The sequence below is a fragment of the Ambystoma mexicanum genome, chromosome 3p, assembly GCF_040938575.1.
Source record: "Ambystoma mexicanum isolate Mex_15411 chromosome 3p, UKY_AmexF1_1, whole genome shotgun sequence".
NCBI classification, from domain to species: domain Eukaryota; kingdom Metazoa; phylum Chordata; class Amphibia; order Caudata; family Ambystomatidae; genus Ambystoma; species Ambystoma mexicanum.
Window position 1 is genome coordinate 311,388,997 of NC_090925.1, and position 25,324 is coordinate 311,414,320.

Genomic DNA, 25,324 nt, shown 5'->3' on the forward strand with positions numbered 1-25,324 from the left:
GGTTAAAACAAGGTTGCACACTGGCATCTGTTTTGTTTAATATCTATATAGCAGATCTAGATGTAGCCTTGAAGAATAGCAAAAACTATCCACCCACATTGAACAACATCCAATTGCCTAGTTGCCTGGTTGTCATATGCAGATGACATTGTGATCTTAGATGAAACTGCAATGGGACTCAAACGTAGTCTTATAGTATTGGGACAATACTCAGCTAATCATGGTTTAATCATAAATCTAAATAAAACAAAAATTATGACTTTTAAGTCAAATAGAATAAACATTAAGAAATACACTTGGACAATTAAAAACACTTTATTGCAAGAGGTATCAAGTTACATTTATCTTGATATATTAATTCCATATTCCATGGACAGGGAGATTATCTCAAAAACCATTATGGAAAGGATTGTGTCAAATTTAAGGCTATTAGATTCTTTCTTCAGAAAACTGGAGGCGATTTTATAGATGGGTTGTTGCAATTGTATAAAACAAGCATTGTTAAATGCATTTTATATGGTCTCGAAGTGTACAGTGCAAAAGAAACTGCCTGGTTGGGTGTTTTGTAAGGAAAATTGTGGCCTATGCCTCTAGGCCTTTCTAAGTTAGTTCCTATTGTAATGAATTGGGACTGATTTCTCTTACTACGCGGAAAACGATATCCACTTGTAACTTTCATGTGAACATTTTAATGAATCAGAATAATCATAATTCTATGTATTCATATTTTATAAAGACAGTTGATTCTAATGGATCTCACCAACTTTTAAAACCACAGATTAATAAGATTAATAATGTTTTTTAATGATATAGGATGCATATGCACTTCTTCAGATAATTTAGCCTCTACATTTAACAAAATTAAAGAAAAAGCTGCAGTTTTGGATCAAAACTTCTGATCCGCAAAATTATTTAGCAAATCAATTTATTCAAATTACTCCATGCAATCTTTTCCAGTGGACACACTGTGTATTTATATAAAGAACTTTCGAAATACTAAAGTGAGACGTTTTGTAATGTGCCTTAGATTGAACCAACTTCCTGCACTATCAAGAACTGGTGCCTTGCAGGGCATTTTAACTGTGGACTGAAAATGAAAAATATGTAACATGCAAATTGAGACTCCTACACATTTATTAATGGACTGTAATGCCCGTACAGATTTATATGAAAAAGGCTAGAAATGAGTGCATGATTTGTATTTTATTCCTAGTGATCAGTTTTGGGCCTAGATTTATGCTGGAGATAATGTAGTTATGAATTATACAATTTGTTATATGTGGCAAGAAATTCTTAAGAAAATAATATTAAATTAATTGTACTGTTCATTTTGAATATTGAAAAGTGAAATTTTGATAAATTTTGGAAATAATTGTATGTATAACTTAGATATTTTACTCTGTATTTTATATTTTGACGTATATGTTTTCTTTTGTGTTAAAGGTCATAATTAACCAAATAAATACATCTATTAAATATTTAGGGATAGCCATTACAAGATGACCACTAGTATAGATACAGCCAATTACCTAAAACCTTTAGGGCCTCATTACGACCCTGGCGGCAAGGGGTTTACGCCAGCGTTAGCTGCGCCGACCCCTTACCGCCAATTACGAGGTCCCTTAGCGCCATGGAGCTTTTAACACCCGCTTTTAGCGGGTGTTAAAATCCATGGCGCTAAGGGACCATGGAGTTAATTACGCCACCGTAATTTACGGTGGCGTAATTAACGCCTTCCCCACTCCCATTATGCCCTATGGGGCAAAAATGGGAATGGGGAAGGGTAAATGGGGATTGGGGACTTACCGCCCCGCCAAGGTCGGAATGGGGCGGTAAGTCCGCCAACCACCATGGCGTAAACATAGTTTACGCCATGGTGGTAAAGTGACGGCCCAGGCGGTAACTTACCGCCTGGGTCGTAATGAGGCCCTTAGAGTTCAGAAAACACAAAATCATTGAAATGAACAATGTATACATTTCTTGGTTGGAAAGAATCGCAATTTACAAAATGGCCATCCCAATGGACATTGTTCAAATCTTGCAGGTCATGCTGGTCCCATCCTTAAATTAATGTATGTATGTGATTTATAAAGTGTAAGCAATTCCCAAATCTATAATATCTAAGCTCCAGTGTGGTCTGCTTCATTGTATCTACGGTGCAAAAAAGCCTAGACTGAGCAGGAAGGTCTTGTTAAGAAGACTGGGGAGGGATGGTCTCCATACATAAGTAATTTCCGGTAGCTCAGCTATGGACCCTGGCAGAATGGAAACACAAACTGACAGCAAGCACCACCGGGGCCACATGGAACAGCCAGTAGCTGGGCTGTACATGTGGAAACTCCCCTGACTCCCAAGAAAAGATTTGTTTAGATTTCTGGGGATCCCTTGTTGACCCTTGTTTATCATCCTTTTCTTTCCCGTGTACACCCGTGTACATCCCCCGTTTCATAATCTAGCATTTACTTCTAGATTTAGAGAGAAAACATCACATGATGGAAGAGGAGGTAGTTTGTATTGTTCAAAGCTGGGATACTCCTGTACCGATGTGGACAGTCCTTTATGCAATGTAAGGTAGAATGTGGTCTACACAAGATGTTTTTTTAAAATCTTTCTTCCTCCCCCGCTGTCCTTGTTATGGAAGGGGATGACACTCCTGCAACCACTAAATTCCCTTAATTTCAAAGAAGGGGAACGGGGGACACCCCCGCAACCCCTAATCCCCATCTTAGACATTCTGAGTCTTCAGGTTATTTTTCAGTTACGAGCAACCTCCCCACTCCCACCCACCCCCGATACCAGATGTTCTCCTTTTGCCCTCTGAGACACTGGAGAATTCAGTGAATAATGAGGCCGACAGGAGTAGAGACCTTACAAATTTGGATTTTCTAAAAATTACAATATAGCTCACAAAGGAACAAATCATTGTGATGATCAGCAGTGCTTTTTGCGACTGTTTCCGTTTGGAGGCACTATGCTTTCCCTCCTAGGTGAGAAAAACCTTTTCCTATTCAGTAGTGATGCGCCTATATGTTTGTCATCTGAATATTCAAAAGTTGTTTTGAATCCAGGGTGTTTGGCACCCTTTATCAATCTCCTTGCTGCGACTACTTCGTGCACATACAGAAGAGGCTCCAGAGGGTGAACGGCCTGTCATTCATGATTGTGACCATAGTGTCTTCTGTGTGGATGTGTTGTTGAGTGTTTGGTTGTGTTGTCATGCTCAAGCGACTATGTGTGCCAGTGTATGCTTTATTCCACTTGTGTGTAGGGCGATGAAAGGCCATACCTTCTGTGCCCAGCAGGGGGGCCCCGCGTTCCCTCTCACACGGCCTTTGCTTTTCACAGCTCCAGTCAAGTTTTTCTGTAAATGAAAAGAGGACATTTCTGAAGTGTGCTGCATTTTCTTCTGCTTCTCTGCGCTCTTCCCCATCAGAGCTCTTTCTATTATGTGTTTGCTTTATTATCGTCAAGTGAAAATGTATTTGAGCAGAAAAGTACTTTGGCAAATAATACAATCACAAGTAAGCAATAAAAGCACAATTAAATAAGATATTATAAGATGAAATCAGATTACAACTTCAGGTAGACAAGAGGCTGACTCAACACTATCCTTCAGTCTTCCGAAATTGGTAGATTTTCTTCCAACATTCCTGTGGTGTCTAAAGGAAAACCAGCCCTGGTTTTCTGATGGCCCTTGCACTAAATATATGTTGGACAACCACACACACAGCCACCTCACTGGTCTCCTCAAATAGAGGATTCAGGCTTTTGCTCCCAAGATGAGGATAAAATAGGCACATACATAAAAAATGGAAATAGTTTCAATCGAGTCTCGGCAAGCTCAAAGACTATCACTCATCCACCTCCCCAATTTTTTGGCGACATTCTCAAGTAAGATTGTGTTCTTCAATTCCAAATATCTCCCCTTCGGATCGAGCAGGTCAGGATTTAGAGATGTGCTCTAGTAAGTCCCACAAGTCGTCCAAGTCCAGCTTGTCCAGGCCCTGTCTGATGGCTCTGAACCATTGCAGATTGTCACAGGTTGGTTGAACACCCCCTGGAAAGCCCTTATTGTAAGCCAGAAGGCCCAGGTTTTTAAAGCCAGCTTGTTGCAAAAGAGGTCTTACTTCCAACACTTCAAAGATAAAAATCGAGGAGACTGCGAAGAGGATCTTAAAGGATTTTAAGAATACATTCTCAGCCCTTTGTTGAATTTGGCATTCAGCAAAGCCCCAGGTCCCCCAGGGTGCAGTGCTCCTGCTACCTTGGGGCCTATGACAAAGGGGTGACTGAGTGCACCGAAAAATGGCAGCTGAAGAGAAGAATCCCCCATAGTCTGCTTAAGGGTCAGGGCTCTTTTCTCCACCTGGGTTTTCCAAGAGCCGAAGCTGGAAGATCATATGCCCAGGGACCACATATGTTGTTCCTAGGCAGATTCCCTTCCTCCCCTCTTCCCACCTCCTGAGTTAAGGCGGGTATTATCTGAAGTGGTAATGCCCCCCCACTCAGGGCTTATTGCTTAAATATTGCCCCATCACACATCTACCCTTCCTCTGCAACGTGATTGTGCAGTGTGATCCTTTTGTGCAACTGGAAAGTCTTCTCAATCTCCTACAGGACTTCCAATCTGGTTTCTGACCACAATGCAGCACAGAGGCTGCCACCATAAACGTTATCAATCACAATCTACACATCCTGGAGTGAGAGGACACCTCCTTACTTGTTCTTCTCAACTGCTGCCTCTGATATCATTGACCATGAAGCTCACCTCATCATCCTCGCCTCACACATGAACTTCAAGGGAACAGTCCTGTAGAGGATCACCACAAACCTCTCCAACAGACACCAACTTGCCCAGAAGGGCCCAAACAAATCACAAGTCCACCCAGCAACGCGTGGGGCTCCCAAAGGCTCCATCATCTCCCCTATCATGTTTAACTTCAACAGGGATCCTCTTGGGGAACTCCTTGTCAGCCCCAACATCAAGATACACCAATATGCAGATAACACACAGCTTTACCTAGAGATCAAATGCATCAACAACATCCAGCGAACCTGTCTGTACCTGCCTAAATGCCAAGCACCTACCTGAAGCTCAACCCTTAAAAGACCGTCTCACGCCTCATCTCTCATCCAGTGCAAAAATCACAGTCTGTCAACTGTGATCTTTCATTCAAAACACACATCCCCAAGAAGGGCCAAGAGACATGGAACCAACTTGCACCCCTACGCAAAGTCAAGCCTTTTGTACCTCTCCTGCGTTCCAAAACAGCCTTCCCAGTCATAGGCAGTGACAACGCCCTACTCACAAAAGTCCCAGATGCCACCTTGACCAATCTTAAAGCCGCCCCCCAACATGCTTCAGCATGCCTCATCGCAGGACTATGAATATTTAACATCACCAACATTCTCAAGAAGCTGAACAAGGTACTTCTTCGAGCATGCATATGTTCAAGAATGCTTCCATCAACTACAAAGCTGTCACAACCGAAATACCACTCTACTGGGCTGAAGAATTCAGCATCTCTGTAGGCCAGTGCCCCGCCAGAGGCCCCAACATCGTCAGGCTGGAAACAAAGAAACTACAAGAAGGAAATAAACAAGAAACAGCCCTTTTCCTCCTAAGCACCTTGTCTTTGGAACCAGTTACCAAAACATTGCCCCCTTACATCGTGCAATTCAGCAAGGCCCTGAAGACTCATTGTTCAAAGAATATCTTTCCAATCACTGATTGGTCCACTTAGCCCTTCCTCCCACTCTGGAGTTCCTCCCTGCCTTGCTCCTCCTACCCATCCTAGCTCCTCTGCTACCCCGGCATCATATTTGTTACCCCTGGGGGCATCCTCTTTGTGCAGCGCTCTGTTGCTTCCCATCTAGGTTTGAATGCATGCACACATACATCCAGACTGCACAGCCAATGGGAGCGCTCTTTAGCCCTATCACACATCATCCCCTCGCCCAGCCAAACAAACACCCAAATAGTGGCCCAATTCTGAGAGATAATCGCTCTTGGGTTCATTCCTCTGGATAGACAGACAGCCAAGTGTCACCTCCACACGCCACCAAGTCTACCAGCACCCAGGACTCAAGCACATCTGGGGTACACTGATCAATACCTCATGTTTCGCACCTCCCTTTCCCTAAACGCACACACAAACCCCCTACTCAGCTGCACCCTCCATAACAATGCACCAAGAGCCACCAAAATGATAGAAGAGCACTGCACAAGACCACTTACATTGCATCACTTTCTAGACTTTTGAAGAGTGATATTTGGGCCACGGTCCTTCTGTTGTCTTGGTGGATGGATCTGTGCCCCACATATTACACACCAATCTCTGCAGTAGGCATGTTAACCTCTTGAGCTATGTATTGGGATGGGAAATATTGTTCTGCGGTTTACAGACCCTGTAACACCCTGAGCTATTTGATAGATTGGATCTTATTTTTTTATTTTGGTACTTTTGCTTGATTACTACTTGTGTTGAATAGATCCTTCTCCCTTTCTTGTCAGGAATATTTTGTCAATAGATTGGGAACGTGTCCGTGTCTGTTAAGTCACCTCTTCGCTGCTTACATGGGCCACACCACATTTAAAGGATTCTTAGTTACTTACACTTCTTGGGGGCATGCCAGACACTTCTCTGGGCCCACTGCTAAATATTGCGTTAGAGACCCCTGTGATTTAGTGTATTCTACTTAAAGCACTGGCAGAGCTCCTAATGCACCACTGGAGAGCTCCTAATGCACCACTGCCTTCATGACAGCCTATCGCGGTCAGCAGGGAGTGGAGCTCCTCATACGCCCATGCTGTACCCTCAAGTCCCTGTGGTGACAGCCTGTCGCGGTCAGCAGGGAGTGGAGCTCCTCATACACCCATGCTGTACCCTCAATCTCAAGTCCCTGTGGTGACAGCCTGTCGCGGTCAGCAGGGAGTGGAGCTCCTCATACACCCATGCTGTACCCTCAATCTCAAGTCCCTGTGGTGACAGCCTGTCGCGGTCAGCAGGGAGTGGAGCTCCTCATACACCCATGCTGTACCCTCAATCTCAAGTCCGTGTGGTGACAGCCTGTCGCGGTCAGCAGGGAGTGGAGCTCCTCATACACCCATGCTGTACCTTCAATCTCCAGTCCCCCTGGTGACAGCCTGTCGCGGTCAGCAGGGAGTGGAGCTTCTCATACACCCATGCTGTACCTTCAATCTCCAGTCCCCCTGGTGACAGCCTGTCGCGGTCAGCAGGGAGTGGAGCTTCTCATACACCCATGCTGTACCTTCAATCTCCAGTCCCCCTGGTGACAGCCTGTCGCGGTCAGCAGGGAGTGGAGCTCCTCATACGCCCATGCTGTACCCTCAATCTAAAATCCCCGTAATGTTGTAGGGGTCATTGTATATCCTCAACATGCCCCAGCCCACAGGTTCCACCAAGAAGTGTAACTCCTCATCCAACCCTACCCTAAAGTTATGTTACGCATCCCTGACCGTTTACCAGTTGCTGGTGGAGCAGTGACCATTTATAGTGCAGACACTACCGACTGAATTGTGCACTAGTTCACCAATGAAATAATCGCTTGTGAGTTGTGGTTTTCCGCTTTCACAGGAAAGCCAATCAAATCATAGACTATAGCTTTGGCCGGTGGGAGAGCTTCTCTAGGGCCAGAGTCTTCAAAAGATAACAACAATGCAAAGAAGTCGCGGGACAGCCTGTCCACAGGCCAAACAAGGACAGTACTTTCAATCATATTCACCTGCTGTACAGTAAATACATCTGATTGGGAGGGATGGAGTTCATTATGCTCGTTTTGGTCATTTGCTATTGTGTCAAAATGTTGTGGGAGGACATGTATAATATGGAGCCAGGAGACCTGGATTCCAATCTCGACTTCCCCCACATCACCGACACGGCTAGATCATGGGCAAGCCACTGTATCGCGCTGTGAAAGACATGTATCTGGCACAGTTATGAGAACATAAAACTGGAGCCACTATAATCTACCTGGAGGTGCCGTGGTGTGGGATGGGTTACGCTGGAGCAGGGAGCCGCACGTGTCAAGGGGTTGTGGCTGGGGCAGGTTGACAGCCAATTGGGCGAAGAAAGCAAAAGAAGGCGGTCCACTGAGTTTTCATTTTTGTCTCTCAGTTGGTCAGTCAGAGGGAACATTTATATATCGCATTTGCGAAATCAATCACCTCTACTCCCTGATCTTAACTCCGCTGAAACCCACATCTAAAACCTACCTGAGCTGATGCTGCTTGAACAGAGGGCTGAAACTACAAAAACCAGCACTGTCATACATACAATTTAGTAATTTAATTCACGCCTGCGTCCCAAGACTGAACGTCTTATCACCCCCGGTCTGAGAGTTCCCCAGGGATGGCTAGTCTGATCCCCAATGGGCCAAAGGTACTATCCTGGGATATACCCTACAATGTTATCCTTAAGGTAGTCGTGAGCCGCCCCCTGGATGCCTCTGAAAGATTGTAAGGATCACAGCTTCCTGTGAGCAGCTTGGACAGGATCACTTTTCCTATATGCAAAACCAATCAGTTTTGTGGCACCTGGAGTCTGCAAATAAGCTTCATTGAAGTGCTTTACAAAAGTCTTCACGCCCAGTTACTAAGGCTCCTACTGAGCATTTAACCTGATAGCAACAGGACTCTGTTTTAAAAAAATGCTGGACATGAGGTGCCTGAAGAAGTGACCTCTCCATCTTCCCCAACCCTAGATGAATGCACATAGAGTCCATCCAGGCTGAGATGTCAACCAGTCTTCCTGAAAGTACATTCAAACAGATTTTAGTTTAGTGGTCGCTGCTATAGGGCGGAATTATGAGAGAAATGCTTTAACATCAAAAAGAACAATTCCAGAATGGTGAAAATGGTTGTAAAAAGTAGTGGAATTTAACAGTAAAAATAAAAGTCATTTAAAACTCTGTACCTGTGAGTTCCCGCTCACATCGACCTAGGGGAAAATCATCTTGCAATTTTGAGTGATCAAGTCTCATCACTAAATATTTGATAATTCCCTGGGTGCGACTTTGCTGCCAGTGTGCGCTCTCTACACCACTGTTCCCAATATTTAATGGCTGGGTTTCCGAATGCCTACTATTCTCTAACTAGGTCCCAGCGGGCAGGGTAGGTACTTGCCACTTTCCAACGGACGCAAATCTTGATGTTGTTAGGTTTATGTTATGTTATGTTATGTTATTTTGCATTTATATAACGCCTTATATACCATTGGTATGGTCTGAAGGCGCTGGTAGGTTGAACGCCCTTGGGAACCGAAGTTCGGGTCAGTAGAGAGAGTCCAAAAAGTGCGTGTGCGCACCAGGTATGTGTGCAGCTGGTGCAGAATTCATGTGGTAGCTGCTTCTTAGCAGTAGGTGTGGTGGTTGAGAGATCAGGAGTATGTGTTCGCTCTGGCTGGAATTATCCAGACCGAGTGTAGCTGCGTTAGGCCTGAGGAGAACGCCTAGCTGGGGGGTGTGAAACCAGCAACGTTTACTTAGAGTGATGGGGAGTGAGCGGGAGATGTTGATATGAGAACAGTTATACCGAATGGTGTCATAGTATCTCTGTGTTCTAGTTGAGTGGTGGTGTAAAGGGGAGAGTAAGCGTGGGGTGTGGTATGATGTATGCTTTTTCAAATGTTCTCTGCATTCCAAGGCATATTATGTACGTCACGCAATTCCGTGTGGACAGGTCCGTTCTATGCATTTTTGTTCATTTCAGGCATTCAAGATTGTCCTACACATTCATGTCTGCTCGACATACTCACGCACTCTGGTTCACCTTGCGTGCTCTAGTCTATCCTTCATTCTCCAGTGTGCCCCACGCATGCTCTCATGTGTTCCATACGCATGCACTCCTGTCCTTCTCGCGCATGCACTCCAGTCTACCCCGCGCATGTGCTCCTGTCTGCCTACGCACTCATCCGCTCTGTATACTCGTCCGCTCTGTATACACATCCGTTCTGTACGCTCATCTGCTCAGTACGCTCATCTGATCTACACACTCCTCTGGTCCACAAACTCATCCGGTCTACACACTAATCCGCTCAGCATACTATTCATCCGCTCTACGTACTCATCCATTCAGCATACTCCTCCGTTCAGCATACTCATCCGCTCTACAAATCCATCCGCTCCATGCGTTCATCCGCTCCACACACTCATCTGCTCCGCACACTCATCCGCTCCACACACTCATCAGCACCACATACATTCATCCCCTCCATATACACTCATTCACTCCACATACACTCATTCGCTCCATACACACTCATCCGTTCCACACACTCGTCAGCTCCACATATACTCGTCCGTTCCACACATTTGTCTGCTCCACCCTCTTGTCTGCTCCACACACTCGTCCGTTCCACACACTCATCGGCTCCACACATTCGTCCAGTACGCACACTTGTCCAATCTACACACTCGTCCAGTCTACACACTCGTCCAGTCCACAACACTCATCCGGTCCACCTACTCGTCGGCACAACATACTACTCGTCCGCTTGACAATACTACTCGTCTGCTCTACGTATCCATCCGTTCCACACATTCATCCGCTCTATGTATTTATCCGCTCCACCCATTCATCTGTTCCAAACACTCATCCACACTACACATTCATCCGCTTCACACAGTCATCCGCTCCACACATTCATCCGCACCACACACTCATCCGCTCCACACATTCATCCGCACCACAGACTCACCTTTTCCGCACAATCATCTGCTCCACCTACTCATCCGCTCCACACATACGTCTGCTCCATGTACTCGTCCGCTCTACGTACTCGTCCGTTCCATAACACTCATCCGCTCTCCACACTCATCCGCTCTCCACACTCATCCGCTCTCCACATTCATCCGCTCTCCACACTCATCCGCTCTCCACACTCATCCGCTCTCCACGCTCCTCCGCTCCCCACACTCAACCGCTCTCCACACTCATCCGCTCTCCACACTCATCCGCTCTCCGCACTCATCTGCTCTCCACACTCATCCGCTCTCCACACTCATCCGCCCTCCACACTCGTCCGCCCTCCACAGTCGTCCGCTCTCCGCAGTCGTCCGCTCTCCACACTCGTCCACTCTCCACACTCATCTGCTCTTCCACACTCATCCGCTCTTCCACACTCATCCGCTCTCCACACTCATCCGCTCTCCACACTCGTCTGCTCTCCACACTCACACGCTCTCCACACTCACACGCTCTCCACACTCATATGCTCTCCACACTCATACGTTCTCCACACTCATACGCTCTCCACACTCATACGCTCTCCACATTCATACGCTCTCCGCACTCATACGCTCTCTGCACTCATCCGCTCTCCGCACTCATCCGCTCTCCACATTCATCTGCTCTCCACGCTCATCCGATCCCCACGCTCATCCTCTCGACATGCTTGTTCGCTCTCACACGTTTGTCTGGCCAAACGTTCATCCAGTCTATACGTTCGTCCGTTCAGTATAGTCATCAGTACTACGCCCTCCTGCGTTCTGTTCGCTTCTCTGTATTTGCATACTCGTCAACTCTACTCGTACTCATCAACTCTACACGCTCAACCGCTCTACACACCCAACCACTCTACATACTCATTGGCTTTAGTATGTTCATCTATTTCATCCGATCTCCATACTCATTTGATCTTTCTAGTCGTCTGTTCTTCCACTCATGCACCCTTCCACTTAGTGTATTCATCTGTTCTATACGCTTCATCCATTCTAACTATTTCATCTATGTCATTCACTATGTTCCCTCCTCATTCATTATGTCCATTTCATCGGTTCAGATCTCCTTAGTTTCCCAATGATTTATTCCTATTATCCACTTCACTGTTTTGATCTACTTTACTCGTTTAGCTCTGTTTGTCTTTCTAGTTTACATTCGAGTTTATTTAGCTGTCAATTTCTCACTTCAGGTAGTTTGTTGGGTCGGTGTTATTCTGATGATGCTAGTTTGCAAACCCGTTGGTTTTATGGGAAGAGCCAGGTTTTCAGTAGTTTGCGGAAGGACGTTAAGTCCTCAGTTAGGCGGATGTGGGGTGGCAGCGAGTTCCACAGGGTTGGGGCCAGGGCTGAGAATGATGATCCACCTAACCTGCCTGAGTTTGTCTTAGGAATTACTAGGAGGCCGGCTGAGCTTGATCTTAGGGTGCGAGTGGGATGATAAGGTATTAGTTTGTCTTGAAGATATTGAGGTCCAGTTTTATGCAGTGCTCGATGGGAGAGGCATAAGGTTTTGAAAGCCACCCTACGGGCTACTGGAAGCCAGTGCAGTGTCTTAAGGGCTGGGGATACGTGGTCTGCTGGACCGAGCGCAAGTAGCATTTTGGCTGCCGCGTTTTGTGCTCTTTGGAGTTTATTCAGTTGGTAGGCATGGATTCCGAGGTATAGGGGGTTTCCCTAGTCCAGTCTGGATATAACGATTGATTGGACCGCGGAGACTCTGTTGGGAAATGAGAGGTATGGAAAGATGCGCCTAAGGGTTTTCAGGTGGTAGTGGCAGGACTTTGAGACATTGTTGACTTGGCGCGAGAGTGTTAGGTCGGAGTCCAGGGTGCATCCAAGATTTTTCACTGTGTGGGAGGGTGTCGGTGAGTTGCCCATGGCGGGTGGCCAGGGTAGTGGGTGCGGAAGAAGATCGGAGTTGCCGCAAACCACGATTTCTGTTTTGGAGGGGTTTAACAAGAGGTGGCTTTGGGTCATCCAGAGTTCTATGTTAAGGAGGCAGGATACCAGCTCAGGTCGGGAGTTGGGTTTCGAGTTCAGGAATTTTAGAATTAGTTGAGTGTCGTCAGCGTAGTTGTAACATAGGATGTTGTGTGAACGAATTATTGGTGGGAGGGTGATCAGGTAGAGATTGAACAGGAGGGCGGATAGACATGCTCCTTGAGGGACTCCTGTGTCGACTGGTCGAGCTTGGGAGGTAAAGCTGGAGAGTGTCGTTATTTGGTGCCTGTCTTTGAGGAATGAAGCTATCCATTTAAGCGCGGTTCCACTAATTCCTAGGGAGTGGAGCCGGTCTAGGAGGATTGAGTGATTGATCGTGTCAAAGGCATCCGATAGGTCGAGAAGGATTAGTGCGGCGCATCCCGCAGAGTCTGCTGTCATTTTAAGGTTGTCCCAGATCGAGGTTAGGGTGGTTTCAGTTCTGTGACGTATTCTGAAACCTGATTGGGTGGGGTCTAGGAGATTGTTGGCTTCGACAAAGGCATTTAGTTGAGAGTAGACGGTTCGGTCAATGAGTTTGGCAAGGAACCTGGTGTTTGAGATTGGGCGGTAGTTTTTGGGCTCGAGAGGGTCGAGCGAAGGTTTTTAATTAGAGGTTTGACATGCACCATTTTGAATGCTTCGGGAAAGATACCGGAAGAAAGGGAGGCATTTATGATAGATCGTGCGTGTTCTCCTGCACAGGTGGAAGCAAAAATGTCTTTAAGGGTTGTGGCTGGGCAAGGGTCCAGTAGTGATCCAGATGGTTTGCGGGCAGGTAGAAGTTTGAGAAATTGTTCTGGTGATATTGGACTAAAGGATTCAAACGTTGGTTGCGTAGAAGTTGCAGCTGATGGGCTGGCCGGTACGGGCGGGGGATTGTCAAGTGGCTGTAAGAGAGCCAGTTTGGTGTTTAGAGTTTTTGTCCTTTCAATAGCCGTGGTGTAAAAGTGGAGGGAGAGTGAGTCGCACAGTGATTGTGACGGGGTCGGGACGGTTGTATTACAAGCTGGATTGGTGAATTCGGAGATGATTTTGTGGAGTTCTTTGCTTGGGTTTTTGCAGTTTAGGATTCGGTGTTGTAGTGGGCTTTTTTTGCTTTCCGGATTTCGGCCTTGTACCGATATAGGTGACGGGCCAAGGTGGTCCTGCTCTCGTGGGTTTTCTCTTTTTGCCAATTGCGTTCTAGGTATTTGTAATGTCGTTTAGTGGTCTTCAACTCAGGAGTGAACCATCTGGGGAAAGGGCCACGGCGGGTTGATGGTTTGCACAGGGGGGTGAGTTGCATCAGAGATGCGTTGAGCCATGAGTCAAAGGCCTCAGGGGTTAGTTAGTTGTTGGGACAGCAGGTAGGTGGTGGAGACTGGAGGAGTTCCTCGGCTAGGTCCGTGGTGATTATTAGTTTTTTCCAGCATTTGCGTAGGTTCGGGGGTTCAGATGCGAGTACGGGAAGGGGGCCGGGTGAGTGGATGGCGAACGAGAGAATGAAGTGATCGGACCAGATGATAGGGGTGGGGGGCTTTAAATGAATCAGGGTGTTGGAGCTAAAGATGGCATCAAGAGTGTGTCCTTTATAGTGAGTTGGGCCGTTTATGTGGGGTTGGAGATTAATTGCATCTAAACCGTCAACCAGGGCGTGTGTCATAGGGTTGGTGGGGATGTCGACCCATATGTTGAAGTCTCCAAGAAGGGTGAGGTTGGGATGGTTTAGTTGGAGGGTGGCGATAGAATTGCAAAGGTTGTTTGAGAATTGTCTATCGTAGCCAGGGGGCCTGTAGATTATTAGGAAGCTGGGTGAGAGCGACGGGGAGAGGGATAGTTTAACGAGGAGAGATTTGCAGGATGGAATGGAGGGTTGGTTGTCCATGATTGAGCCGAAGTCATCAGAGAACCAGGTTTCAGTGATAAAAACTAGGTCTGGTTTGACAGAGGCGAGGAGGTCAAAGATGCAATGTCTGTTTTTTGCTACAGATCGGGCGTTAAATAGGATACAGTTCACATCGGCAGGCAAGGTTGGTTTTGGTGCTGGAGCGGGATGGGGCGGTGGCGGAGAGAATGGAGGGAGAGGGGTAAGGTTGGTGATGCTAGGGAATAGTGGGCGAGCAGAAATCTTGGCAGGCTTCGGGCGGGGTTGGGTGGCTGCGTGTGATAGGATGATCAGGTTTGGGTTGGGGGGTTTGAGGATGGGGTGTGGGCGGTTGGGAGTTTCAGTTGCAGTTGAAGAGAAATCGAGGGAGAGGGGTTTCAGAAAGGGAGAGGCCACGGGGGAAGGAGGAGATTGTGGGAGAGAGGTGGTGGGTCGAGACAGGGGAGGCGAGGAGTGCTGAGAGATTGAGGGGGACCAGGAATGTTTCCTCTTTAGTTTCTTTTCTGCGACTGGTGTGTGAGAGAGGGTAGGGGGGTCTGAGGGGGAGAGGGAAGCAGCTTCGGTTCTTGCTAGGGCTAGGCGCGCAGTTTTTAGGGAGGGGAAAGGGTGCGGTCGGGGGGGAAGGTGGCAGGGGTATGAGGGCAAGGCGGGGGTGGGTGATTGCAGGGTGGGGTGTGCCACGTATGATAGTGAGGGGAGCGGGTATGGGCAATGCTGGCGGGTCGGGGGTGGGGTTCAGGGGATGAGTGGTGTTAGGGTGAGTGGCTCGCCATCGTGCCCCCCTGGCTTGGTGTTTGGAGAGGGGAATGGCAGGGAGTGCGGAGGAGGGTGGGGTGATTTGGGAGGGGGGTGCGGGAGGGAAGGCAGATCTGAGAGTGGGGGTGGTCCACGGGGGTCGTTTCTGACAGACTCTGGTGGAGTGGGTGCGCTCATGATTGGTGCGAGCTTTAGGTTGATTTAGGAGGGTTTTCTGATTGTAGTTCTAAGATCGGTGGCTCACGCTTTTAGGAACACTTCCAGGTTCAACTGGTCAAAGACTATTTGGTGCTTTCTAGACAGAGATGATATTAGTTTATTAGGTACACTTCTAAGTTCACCTGTACACCGAGAAGATATTCGGTCAGCCTCTAGATTCAATTTGCTTAGAGGGGGTATTAGATTATTAGTTACCGTTTTCGATTCTACATTACACAGCTATACTGTTAGTTATACTAGTAGGGTTGAGTAGGGCACGCTAGTGGGTGGACTTCACCTTTATACCGGGAGGGTATTAGGCATGAATCTAAATCAACTTTGTATTAGATTATTAGTCGCCGTTTTAGATTCTACATTAGCCTCTAGATTCAATTTGCTTATACAGGGAGGGTATTAGGCATGAATCTAAATTCAACTTTCCTCAGAGAGGCTATTGGTCACAGCTTCTAAATGTAATGGGGGACACGTCTAAATGCAACCTTCTCAGAGGGACTACTGGGCGCAACTTTATTGAGTAGGGCACGCTAGTGGGTACACTTCTAAATGCAATTGGGTGCACTTCTAAATTCAGCTTTTCTCAGAGAGGCTATTGGTCACAACTTTTAAATGCAATTGGGTACACTTATAAATTCAGCTTTTCTCAGAGAGGCTATTGGTCACAACTTCTAAATGCAATTGGGTACACTTCTAAATTCAGCTTTTCTCAGAGTGGCTATTGGTCACAACTTCTAAATGCAATTGGGTACACTTCTAAATTCAACTTTTCTCAGAGAGGCTATTGGGCGCAACTTCTAAGTGCAATTGGGTACACTTCTAAATGCAGTTGGGTACACTTCTAAATTCAGCTTTTCTCAGAGAGGCTATTGGTCACAACTTCTAAATACAATTGGGTACACTTCTAAATTGGGTACGCGATGCACACGAGAGCATGCAGGGGCTGACAAGCACGTCAAGACCCAGAGGAGGAGCCGCAGGAGTGTCAGGTGTATGTGTGTGTGTGTGTATGTGTGTGTATGCGCGTGCGCGTGCGCGCGTGCGTGCGTTCGTGCGTGCGTGCATGCGTGTGTGTGTGTGTGTGTATATATAACAGGGAGAAATTAAACTGGTTGCATGTTTGAGTGTGTATGTGGTGGGGGAGGGGCGAGCAAGAAGGAAAGGGCGTCTTGGAGGCTAAAACTCCCCCAGATAAAAAAAAAACCCCTCAGATATGTGCTTTTTCGGCTTTTTGAAGACCGCACATAATTGACCCGAAAAAAAAATTGTCTTTTTTTATGTGGGCCTTCAAAAAGCTGAAAATTCACATAGAACTGTTCCTTCTTAAACAGGACACGGGTCAGTTAATTCTTCAACAGATATGAGAGGGGGCAATACACGTGTTTATACAAAACAGACCACTACATCTGCTCTTTTTGGGGCTGAACTCTGGGGGTATGTAGATACTAAGAGTCTGTGTGTTGTAGAAAATAAGTTCTTAAAGAATCTTCTCTCGTTATGACATGGTATGCCAATGCCTTAATCCACTTAGAAACAAACTTGTGCCCCATTGATATTCTGGCCTCATTTAAGCCAATTGTATAATGGCTACGATTATGGCATCCCTGGAGCTTGAAGCTTTTAGGAACGAGTTGATCCATGTAATGAGTCTAGGGGAGGTAATGAATTTGTCTTGGGTTTTTCATGTGATAGAAAGCCTGTATGATCTGAATGAACATGACCTGTGGCTGCACCCTACGCAGATTAACAAAGCCACATCTGTTAGAATTAAATGTAAGTCACTTTTGGCTTATTATAGGAAGAACATGATGGATGTGTGCTGTAACCTGAAGTTGTCCACTAGTTATTTAGGGACCAAACATGCATTTGGTTTTGAGAAATATCTAGATTATCTCAATCCACCATTTGCTCGTGCCTTATTCATTAACTTCAGATTGAGCACACTCAAGATGGCCTCCTTTACAAGGACATGGAGGAACAGGGTTCAGGTAAATGTCCCCTCTTCTGTATCCGTGAGGAGACAATAACACACATTTTGTTCTTCTGCCCTCAGACAAGGGATTTGAGAGAACTTTATCTTAAACCACTTTTGAGATTTATATGAATATGTACCACCTATGATGCCCTGGAACTTTGTAGACGAGCTGATGATATGGAAACTGTACATAGCGTAGACAAATGTATCCATCGTGCTTGGCTACTAGGGCCCAGAGAGTAAGCCTGGATACAACTTAACAAGTGAAAACATGCTGCAATTTAAGGGAGGCAATGTTTTCGATAATGGAAAGCCTAGATGTGGAGGCTATGAGTATCTCTCCCCCTCGTACTTGCTCTTCTACTATTCTGGGGGTATGATGTTCTCAACCAAGAACCAAATTGTACATCAAGTCATAAGTATTTATATATACACAATGATTTTGGAATGCACATTGCATGATGAAATTGTGTTTTTATATTTGTGTATACTTTTCATGGCCCTGTGCCAAATATAATTTTACAACAACAAGTCAGCAGTCCATAAAGCAAAAGAAAATACTAAGCCAAAAGAATCCAATCTGCAACAAAACCACAAAATCATTTCAAAATCATCAACAAAATCAAAAACCCACCATCCTGCAACCACGGAGTCATACCATCACTATGTGACAGCACTAACCACCTAAGAACAAAAATAGAATCAATTCAACAGATCATTGAAGCAAGTCACACAACAATAAACCTACGTACAATTATGGAACAACCAACAAACAACGCACAAACAACTGCAGCAGCACTCGACCAATTTGAACCCATATATGAAGAAGCTTTCATCACATTAATTAATGGCACCAACCTCGCGGGATTGCCTAGGGATCCATGCCCCCCAGGATCTACAAAGAAATACTCAACCACAATACCCCAGTATCTTACTTCCGGATACTGAAAAACCTATGCGCAAACGCAGGAATAGTATCTAAATCGTTCAAATCAGTTTACAGCAAGCTACTCCTAAAAAACCAAACAGGAAGCGCAGGGGATTCCACCAACTACAGACCTATATCAAATATGCCCTACCCGACAAAGCTACTGGAGAACTAACAGAATACTCACCCACTCACAAGTCGGCTACCGACCCATGAAAGGTACGGAATCAGCACTTCTATCCATATGGGATGACCTAAAAGTAAATGCACCCAACAGTATATGATCTGACCTCATACTTCTGCACATATCTGCCGCGTTCAACACAATCAGACACACAACACTAATTGAGAGACTGGAGGAATGTGGAATATAAGACTCTACTTTACAATGGCTAAAGTCTTTCCTCACTAACCGAACTGAAAGAACTTACCTACCACCATTTACTTCTAACACCAAAGACATCTCCTGTGGTGTACCACAAGGTTCAAGCCTCTCCCCAATCCTCTTCAACATTTATCTTAATGTTAATGTTAAAGGATATTTGTACCGCGCACTATCACCACCGGAGTGGTCCCCATGCGCTGTGTTGGCTCTGAAATAAAAGGGAAAGAGGGTGTGAGTTAGTGGGAATAAGCTGGAAAAGTGCAGGGGAGCAGTGATGTGCTGTTGGCAGCCTCAGCCCGGTGAGTCCGTTGGCTGGGCTTGGGGTGTTTTACGGTCGGTAGTCGTCATGTGCTGTTGTGCAAGTCTATGTGTGGTTTGTTTTGTTGTTGCAGTGTAGTGAACTTTGTGCAGATTATTGTGTTGTAAGGTTGTGGTTATGTTCGATTAGAGGTTGAGAGGTGTATGCAGAGGGGTGAAATTGTTAGTGGATTGGTTAGTTGACAATTCTGTCTGGAAGTGAGGCGCTGAATTTCCGTATTCTCTCCAGGTGGGGTGCGGGAGCATCTCTGCGTCTCTGTCCTGATCTGGGCCGTCCGATACTAAGAGTCCCTTTCACAGACGAGCTGATGATATAGAAACTTTACATAGAGTAGACAAATGTATCCATCGTGCTTGGCTACTAGGGCCCAGAGAGTAAGCCTGGATACAATTTAACAAGTGAAAACATGCTGCAATTTAAGGGGGGCAATGTGTTCGATAATGGAAAGCCTAGATGTGGAGGCTATGAGTATCTCTCCCCCTCGTACTTGCTCTTCTACTATTCTGGGGCTATGATGTTCTCAACCAAGGACCAAATTGTACATCAAGTCATAAGTATTTATATATACACAATGATTTTGGAATGCACATTGCATGATGAAATTGTGTTTTTATATTTGTGTATACTTTTCATAGCCCTGTGCCAAATAAAATTTTACAACAACAAGTCAGCAGTCCATAAAGCAAAAGAAAATACTAAGCCAAAAGAATCCAATCTGCAACAAAACCACAAAATCTTTTCAAAATCATCAACAAAATCAAAAACCCACCATCCTGCAACCACGGAGTCATACCATCACTATGTGACATCACTAACCACCTAAGAACAAAAATAGAATCAATTCAACAGATCATTGAAGCAAGTCACACAACAATAAACCTACGTACAATTATGGAACAACCAACAAACAACGCACAAACAACTGCAGCAGCACTCGACCAATTTGAACCCATATATGAAGAAGCTTTCATCACATTAATAAATGGCACCAACCTCGCAGGATTGCCTAAGGATCCATGTCCCCCAGGATCTACAAAGAAATACTCAACCACAACACCCCAGTATCTTACTTCCGGATACTGAAAAACCTATGCGCAAACGCAGGAATAGTATCTAAATCGTTCAAATCAGTTTACAGCAAGCTACTCCTAAAAAACCAAACAGGAAGCGCAGGGGATTCCACCAACTACAGACCTATATCAAATATGCCCTACCCGACAAAGCTACTGGAGAACTAACAGAATACTCACCCACTCACAAGTCGGCTACCGACCCATGAAAGGTACAGAATCAGCACTTCTATCCATATGGGACGACCTAAAAGTAAATGCACCCAACAATATATGATCTGACCTCATACTTCTGCACATATCTGCCGCGTTCAACACAATCAGACAGACAACACTAATTGAGAGACTGGAGGAATGTGGAATATAAGATTCTACTTTACAATGGCTAAAGTCTTTCCTCACTAACCGAACTGAAAGAACTTACTTACCACCATTTACTTCTAACACCAAAGACATCTCCTGAGGTGTACCACAAGGTTCAAGCCTCTCCCCAATCCTCTTCAACATTTATGTTAATGTTAATGTTAAAGGATATTTGTACCGCACACTATCACCACCGGAGTGGTCCCCATGCGCTGTGGCGGCTCTGAAATAAAAGGGAAAGAGGGTGTGAGTTAGTGGGAATAAGCTGGAAAAGTGCAGGAGAGCAGTGATGTGCTGTTGGCAGCCTCAGCCCGGTGAGTCCGTTGGCTGGGCTTGGGGTGTTTTACGGTCGGTAGTCGTTGTGTGCTGTTGTGCGAGTCTATGTGTGGTTTGTTTTGTTGTTGCAGTGTAGTGAATTTTGTGCAGATTATTGTGTTGTAAGGTTGTGGTTGTGTTCGATTAGAGGTTGAGAGGTGTATGCAGAGGGGTGAAATTGTTAGTGGATTGGTTAGTTGGTAATTCTGTCTGTAAGGCGCTGAATTTCCGTATTCTCTCCAGGTGGGGTGCAGGAGCATCTCTGCGTCTCTGTCCTGATCTGGGCCGTCCGATACTAAGAGTCCCTTTCACACATGGCATCCACTCACATTCATAACCGTACACAAGTTTGGCCTCAGCCACCTACGTGACACTTGTTTTTATGTGGGGCAGGCAGGCGTTTGTGCGTCCCTTCAAATCTGGCCCAGAGAGCATTCCCAATCCAGTCGGAGCACGGCATTGACTAGCCAAGGCTACTCCATCCATATGTGGCGGGTGGTTGGCATTCATTATCTTATTCAATTCTTTATGCACTCTATCACTCCCGGTCCCTTCGAAGTGTGGCACATGCCAACACTTGCATTTATGTCCAGGGGCGGCACCTGCCTTCACTCACAAGCCCATACAGTCAATGCCCATGACAATGTCCACAACTTAGTTCGAGTGTGGCATGTGCTAACAATCACACAACTCTATACAAGTATGATACCTGGTAGCAATTATGGGGCTGGTGAGGTTGTTGGCTGGAGATGGCTCGGGATGATGATTTCTGTCCTCTTGGGTGTCGCTTGAGTCCTATTCGACTTAGCATTGTCTCTCTTGTTGTAGTAAGAGTTTCTCTGGTCGGTTCTGGGTATTGTCAGTGTCATCCTAAATTTAGTCATCCTTTTCTTTGTGTTTCCCATTTGGTTGTTTTGGTTTTTCAGTTTGAATCTGTGGTGTTGAAGAGACATGTTTTTAATAATTTTCTGAATTGTAGGTGGTCTTATTTCTTTCGGGATGTTGTTCCATGTTTTTGTGGCTAAGTGAGAGAAGGAGGAGCCCCCACGTTTTTTCTTAAGGTATGGTTTTTGTTCCAGGTGGATTTTGTTGCTTGATCTGAGGAGTCTAGTTGGCTTGTAGATTGTTATTTTCTTTTGTAGGAATTCAGCCCCTTGTCCGCTGATTGCCCTGTGTTATGCACATTGTTTTGAAGGTGATGCGATGTTTGACTGGGAGCCAGTGCAGTGTTAGTAGAGCTGGTGTGATGTGGTCTCTTCTGGATAGTTTGAGGAGCATTCTGGCTGCTGTATTTTGGATCTGTTGTAGTTTCTTCAGGAGGTTTTCTGGTATTCCAAGATAGAGGCTGTTTGCATAGTTGATTCTTGACATGATGAGGGCAACGATTGTGAGTGTTTTGTAGGTGAAGGAGAGGAAAGGTAGGATTTTCTTCTTGCCGTGTGGAGGAAGAAAAAGCATTCCTTGATGATTGCATTCATTTGTGGTTCTAAGGTTAGGGTGTTGTCCATCAGGACACCCAGATTTTTTACTACCTTAGATGGTGATGGTGCAGTTCCCATTTCCGTTGGCCATGAAATGTAGGTGTTGTTCTCTTGGTTTTGGGATATAATCATGATTTCTGTCTTTCCTGGGTTGATTTTCAAGTTGTTGGCATTCATCCAGTTAAAGACTTCTTTTAGACACTCGATTAGGGTTGAGTGATCGGCTTGAGTGTCTTCAATTTTGTAGATGATTTGAGTGTCATCTGCGTAGTTGTAGCATGTAATGTATTTTTTGAAGATTCTGATTACTGGAGTCTGGTAGATGTTGAAGTACAGTGGTGATAGTGAGGACCCTTGTGGTACTCCACAGTCGTTACCTCTAACTCGTGGGGTAGATTTGAAGGGTTTTATCCGTACGGTTTCTGGTCTGCCTGGTAGGAATGATTTAATCCAGAGTAGTGCTATGTCCGTTATGCCTATGTCTTCTAGTCTTTTGGTTAGGGTGTCATGCTAATTGTGTTGAAGGCTGAGGAGAGGTCAAGCAGAATCAGGGCTGAATCCGCGTTTGTTTTTAGATCATCCCATAGTAGTGCTGTTTGTGTTCCTCTTGTGGGTCTGAAACCGACTTGTGCTTGGTCTAGCAGGTGGTGTTTTTCTACGTGTTCTTGGGTTAATTTTGTATACATAGGTTTCAAGGAGTTTTGCTGGGTAGGGAATGTTTGAAAACGGCATGTAGTTGGAGAGGTCTTCTACATCGCCACTTGTGTTTTTTAAAAGCGGTTTGATATATGCTGATTTGAAGACTCTTGGTACAGTTCCTTGTGCGAGGATTGATTTGTAGATGACAGGGGGGCAGGTATCCATGGGTGATCCTGCTTTCTTGCTGTGTTTTACCAACAAGACAAATGCCTCTGCTGATATTTCAGGAATGTTTTTGGAGTTCATGCTGTGGCTCTGTGTTTGGTTCGGTTGGTTGAATGTTGTGGTTGGTTGGTCTGTTTTATATGATTTGTCGGATGCCGTTGATTTTGTTCTTAAGTTGTCTGCCAGGTCGTTGCAAAGTTTCTCTGTGGGGGTTGGGGTGTTATCGCAGCCTGGTGGGTTTCTCATTTCTTTAATGATGTTGAACATTTCTTTTTGTGTGTTGGTGGCATTGGTGATTCTGACATCATAATGCCTTCTCTTCGCATTTTGTACTTCCATCTTGTATGCGCATTTGTTTCCGGAACAATATTTTTTTGTCTGGGTTGTATTCTTTCCTTCATTCCAGTTCCATCTTCTTGTTGTCCTTTTTCATGGTGCTTATTAGTAGGGTGAACCATTTTGCCATTGCTCTTCTTTGTGATGGGGTGAATGGTTTTTCCGGGGCAATCTTGTCAATTGGTCACCCCAGATGATCTAGAACGCGCAGATTTGAATGCCCCCATCACCGCGGACGAGCTGGAGATGGTGATCCAACACTTACCCACCAGTAAGGCGCCGGGGTCGGATAGGTTACCCAGTGAGTTTTATAAAATGTATAAGCAGGAGCTACTTCAGCCGCTGCTCGCCATGTTTAATCAAGCATATGAGCAGGGGGAACTGCTGGCGTCTCTCTGTGAGGCAGTGATCATCCCGCTCCTGAAACCAGGCAAGCCAGACGTGGAGTGTGGGTCTTATAGGTCCATGTCTATGCTGAATCAGGACAGCAAAATACTCACGGCAGTGCTGGCCAATAGACTAAAGAGGGTAATTGGCAAGTTGATACACCCGGATCAAACAGGTTATGTCCCCGGTAGAAACATCACGGACAACCATAGGAGTTTGCATCATATCATAGATCAAGCCGAGGGAGACTCGGGCGAGCTGGCTATCGTGTCGTTGGACGCGGTTAAAGCCTTTGACTCAGTGCGGTGGCCATGGTTGAAGGCGACCCTGCAAGGATAGGGGATGGGGCCAGGATATATCAGATGGATCCAGATGCTATATAGCTCCCCAATGGCGAGAGTTAAAACGGGAACCACAATCTCAGAGAAATGGCAGCTCAGCAGGGGACCAGACAGGGATGCCCCTGGTCAATCATGCTATATATTTGGCATTAGACCCACTGGCAATTTGCCTGCGACAACAATATGGGGAGGTGGGGATACGTACGACAGGAGGCACACACCTAATATCACTATACGCAGATGATATGCTCCTCTACTTGCGCTACCCGGAGGAGAACCTGCAATATGTGCTGGAGGTGATGGATCGGTATGCCACTCTCTCGGGCATATCGGTGAACCCTGGGAAGTCCAGCTTGTTCCCCTTGGGAAGGTATAAGTGTACCCCATTGGAGAGACTGCCCACTCTGCAGATACCCTGGCAGCCCGTGACATTTAGGTACCTGGGTGTAAACATATACCATAGGATAGAGACAGAGCACAAAAACAATACAGAGAAAGCGATTGAGGGAATCAAAAATAGCATGGTGTTCTGGTCCCGATTACCCCTAGCCATGATGGTAAGGGCGGCCCCGCTCAGAATGGTGGTCCTGCCCAGTCTCTTGTATTTTTTTGTGAATGTCCCATACCTGATCCCCAGACACTTTTTCGTGAGGCTTCATGGCATGTGCAGGGGCTTCATATGGGGCAACTCCAGGAATAGGGTGGCCCTGTGGAAACTACAGAACACATGTGATAAGGGGGGCATAAACCTGGCGAATTTCGAGCTGTATTACTTAGCAGGACAGCTGTTGTATGTGGCTAGGTGGTTGTCCGCAGAGGACTCGGCAGAAGCCAGGCTTTTGCAAGGTGATGCAGCTTCATACTTCCTGAGAGAGATAGTGTGGCTGCATAAAACTAAAATGGCGGGGATGGGGAGACTATTGGAGGTGGGCTGGGAAGTTTGGCACAGAGCATGGAGAACTGTGGCCGACCCAGACCCGCTTTCTCAGCAGGTCCCGCTGGTG

General features: G+C 46.0%; 1 protein-coding gene across 1 annotated transcript in view; it reads right to left on the minus strand.

The window, feature by feature from the left end:
- Window positions 1–25,324, minus strand: part of C3PH20orf204 (chromosome 3p C20orf204 homolog) — a 68,292-nt gene that overhangs the window by 36,336 nt on the left and 6,632 nt on the right. The window contains exon 3 of the mRNA XM_069650114.1: window positions 3,287–3,361. Coding sequence (XP_069506215.1) covers window positions 3,287–3,361 — 75 coding nt within the window. The remainder of the gene's footprint in view (window positions 1–3,286; window positions 3,362–25,324) is intronic.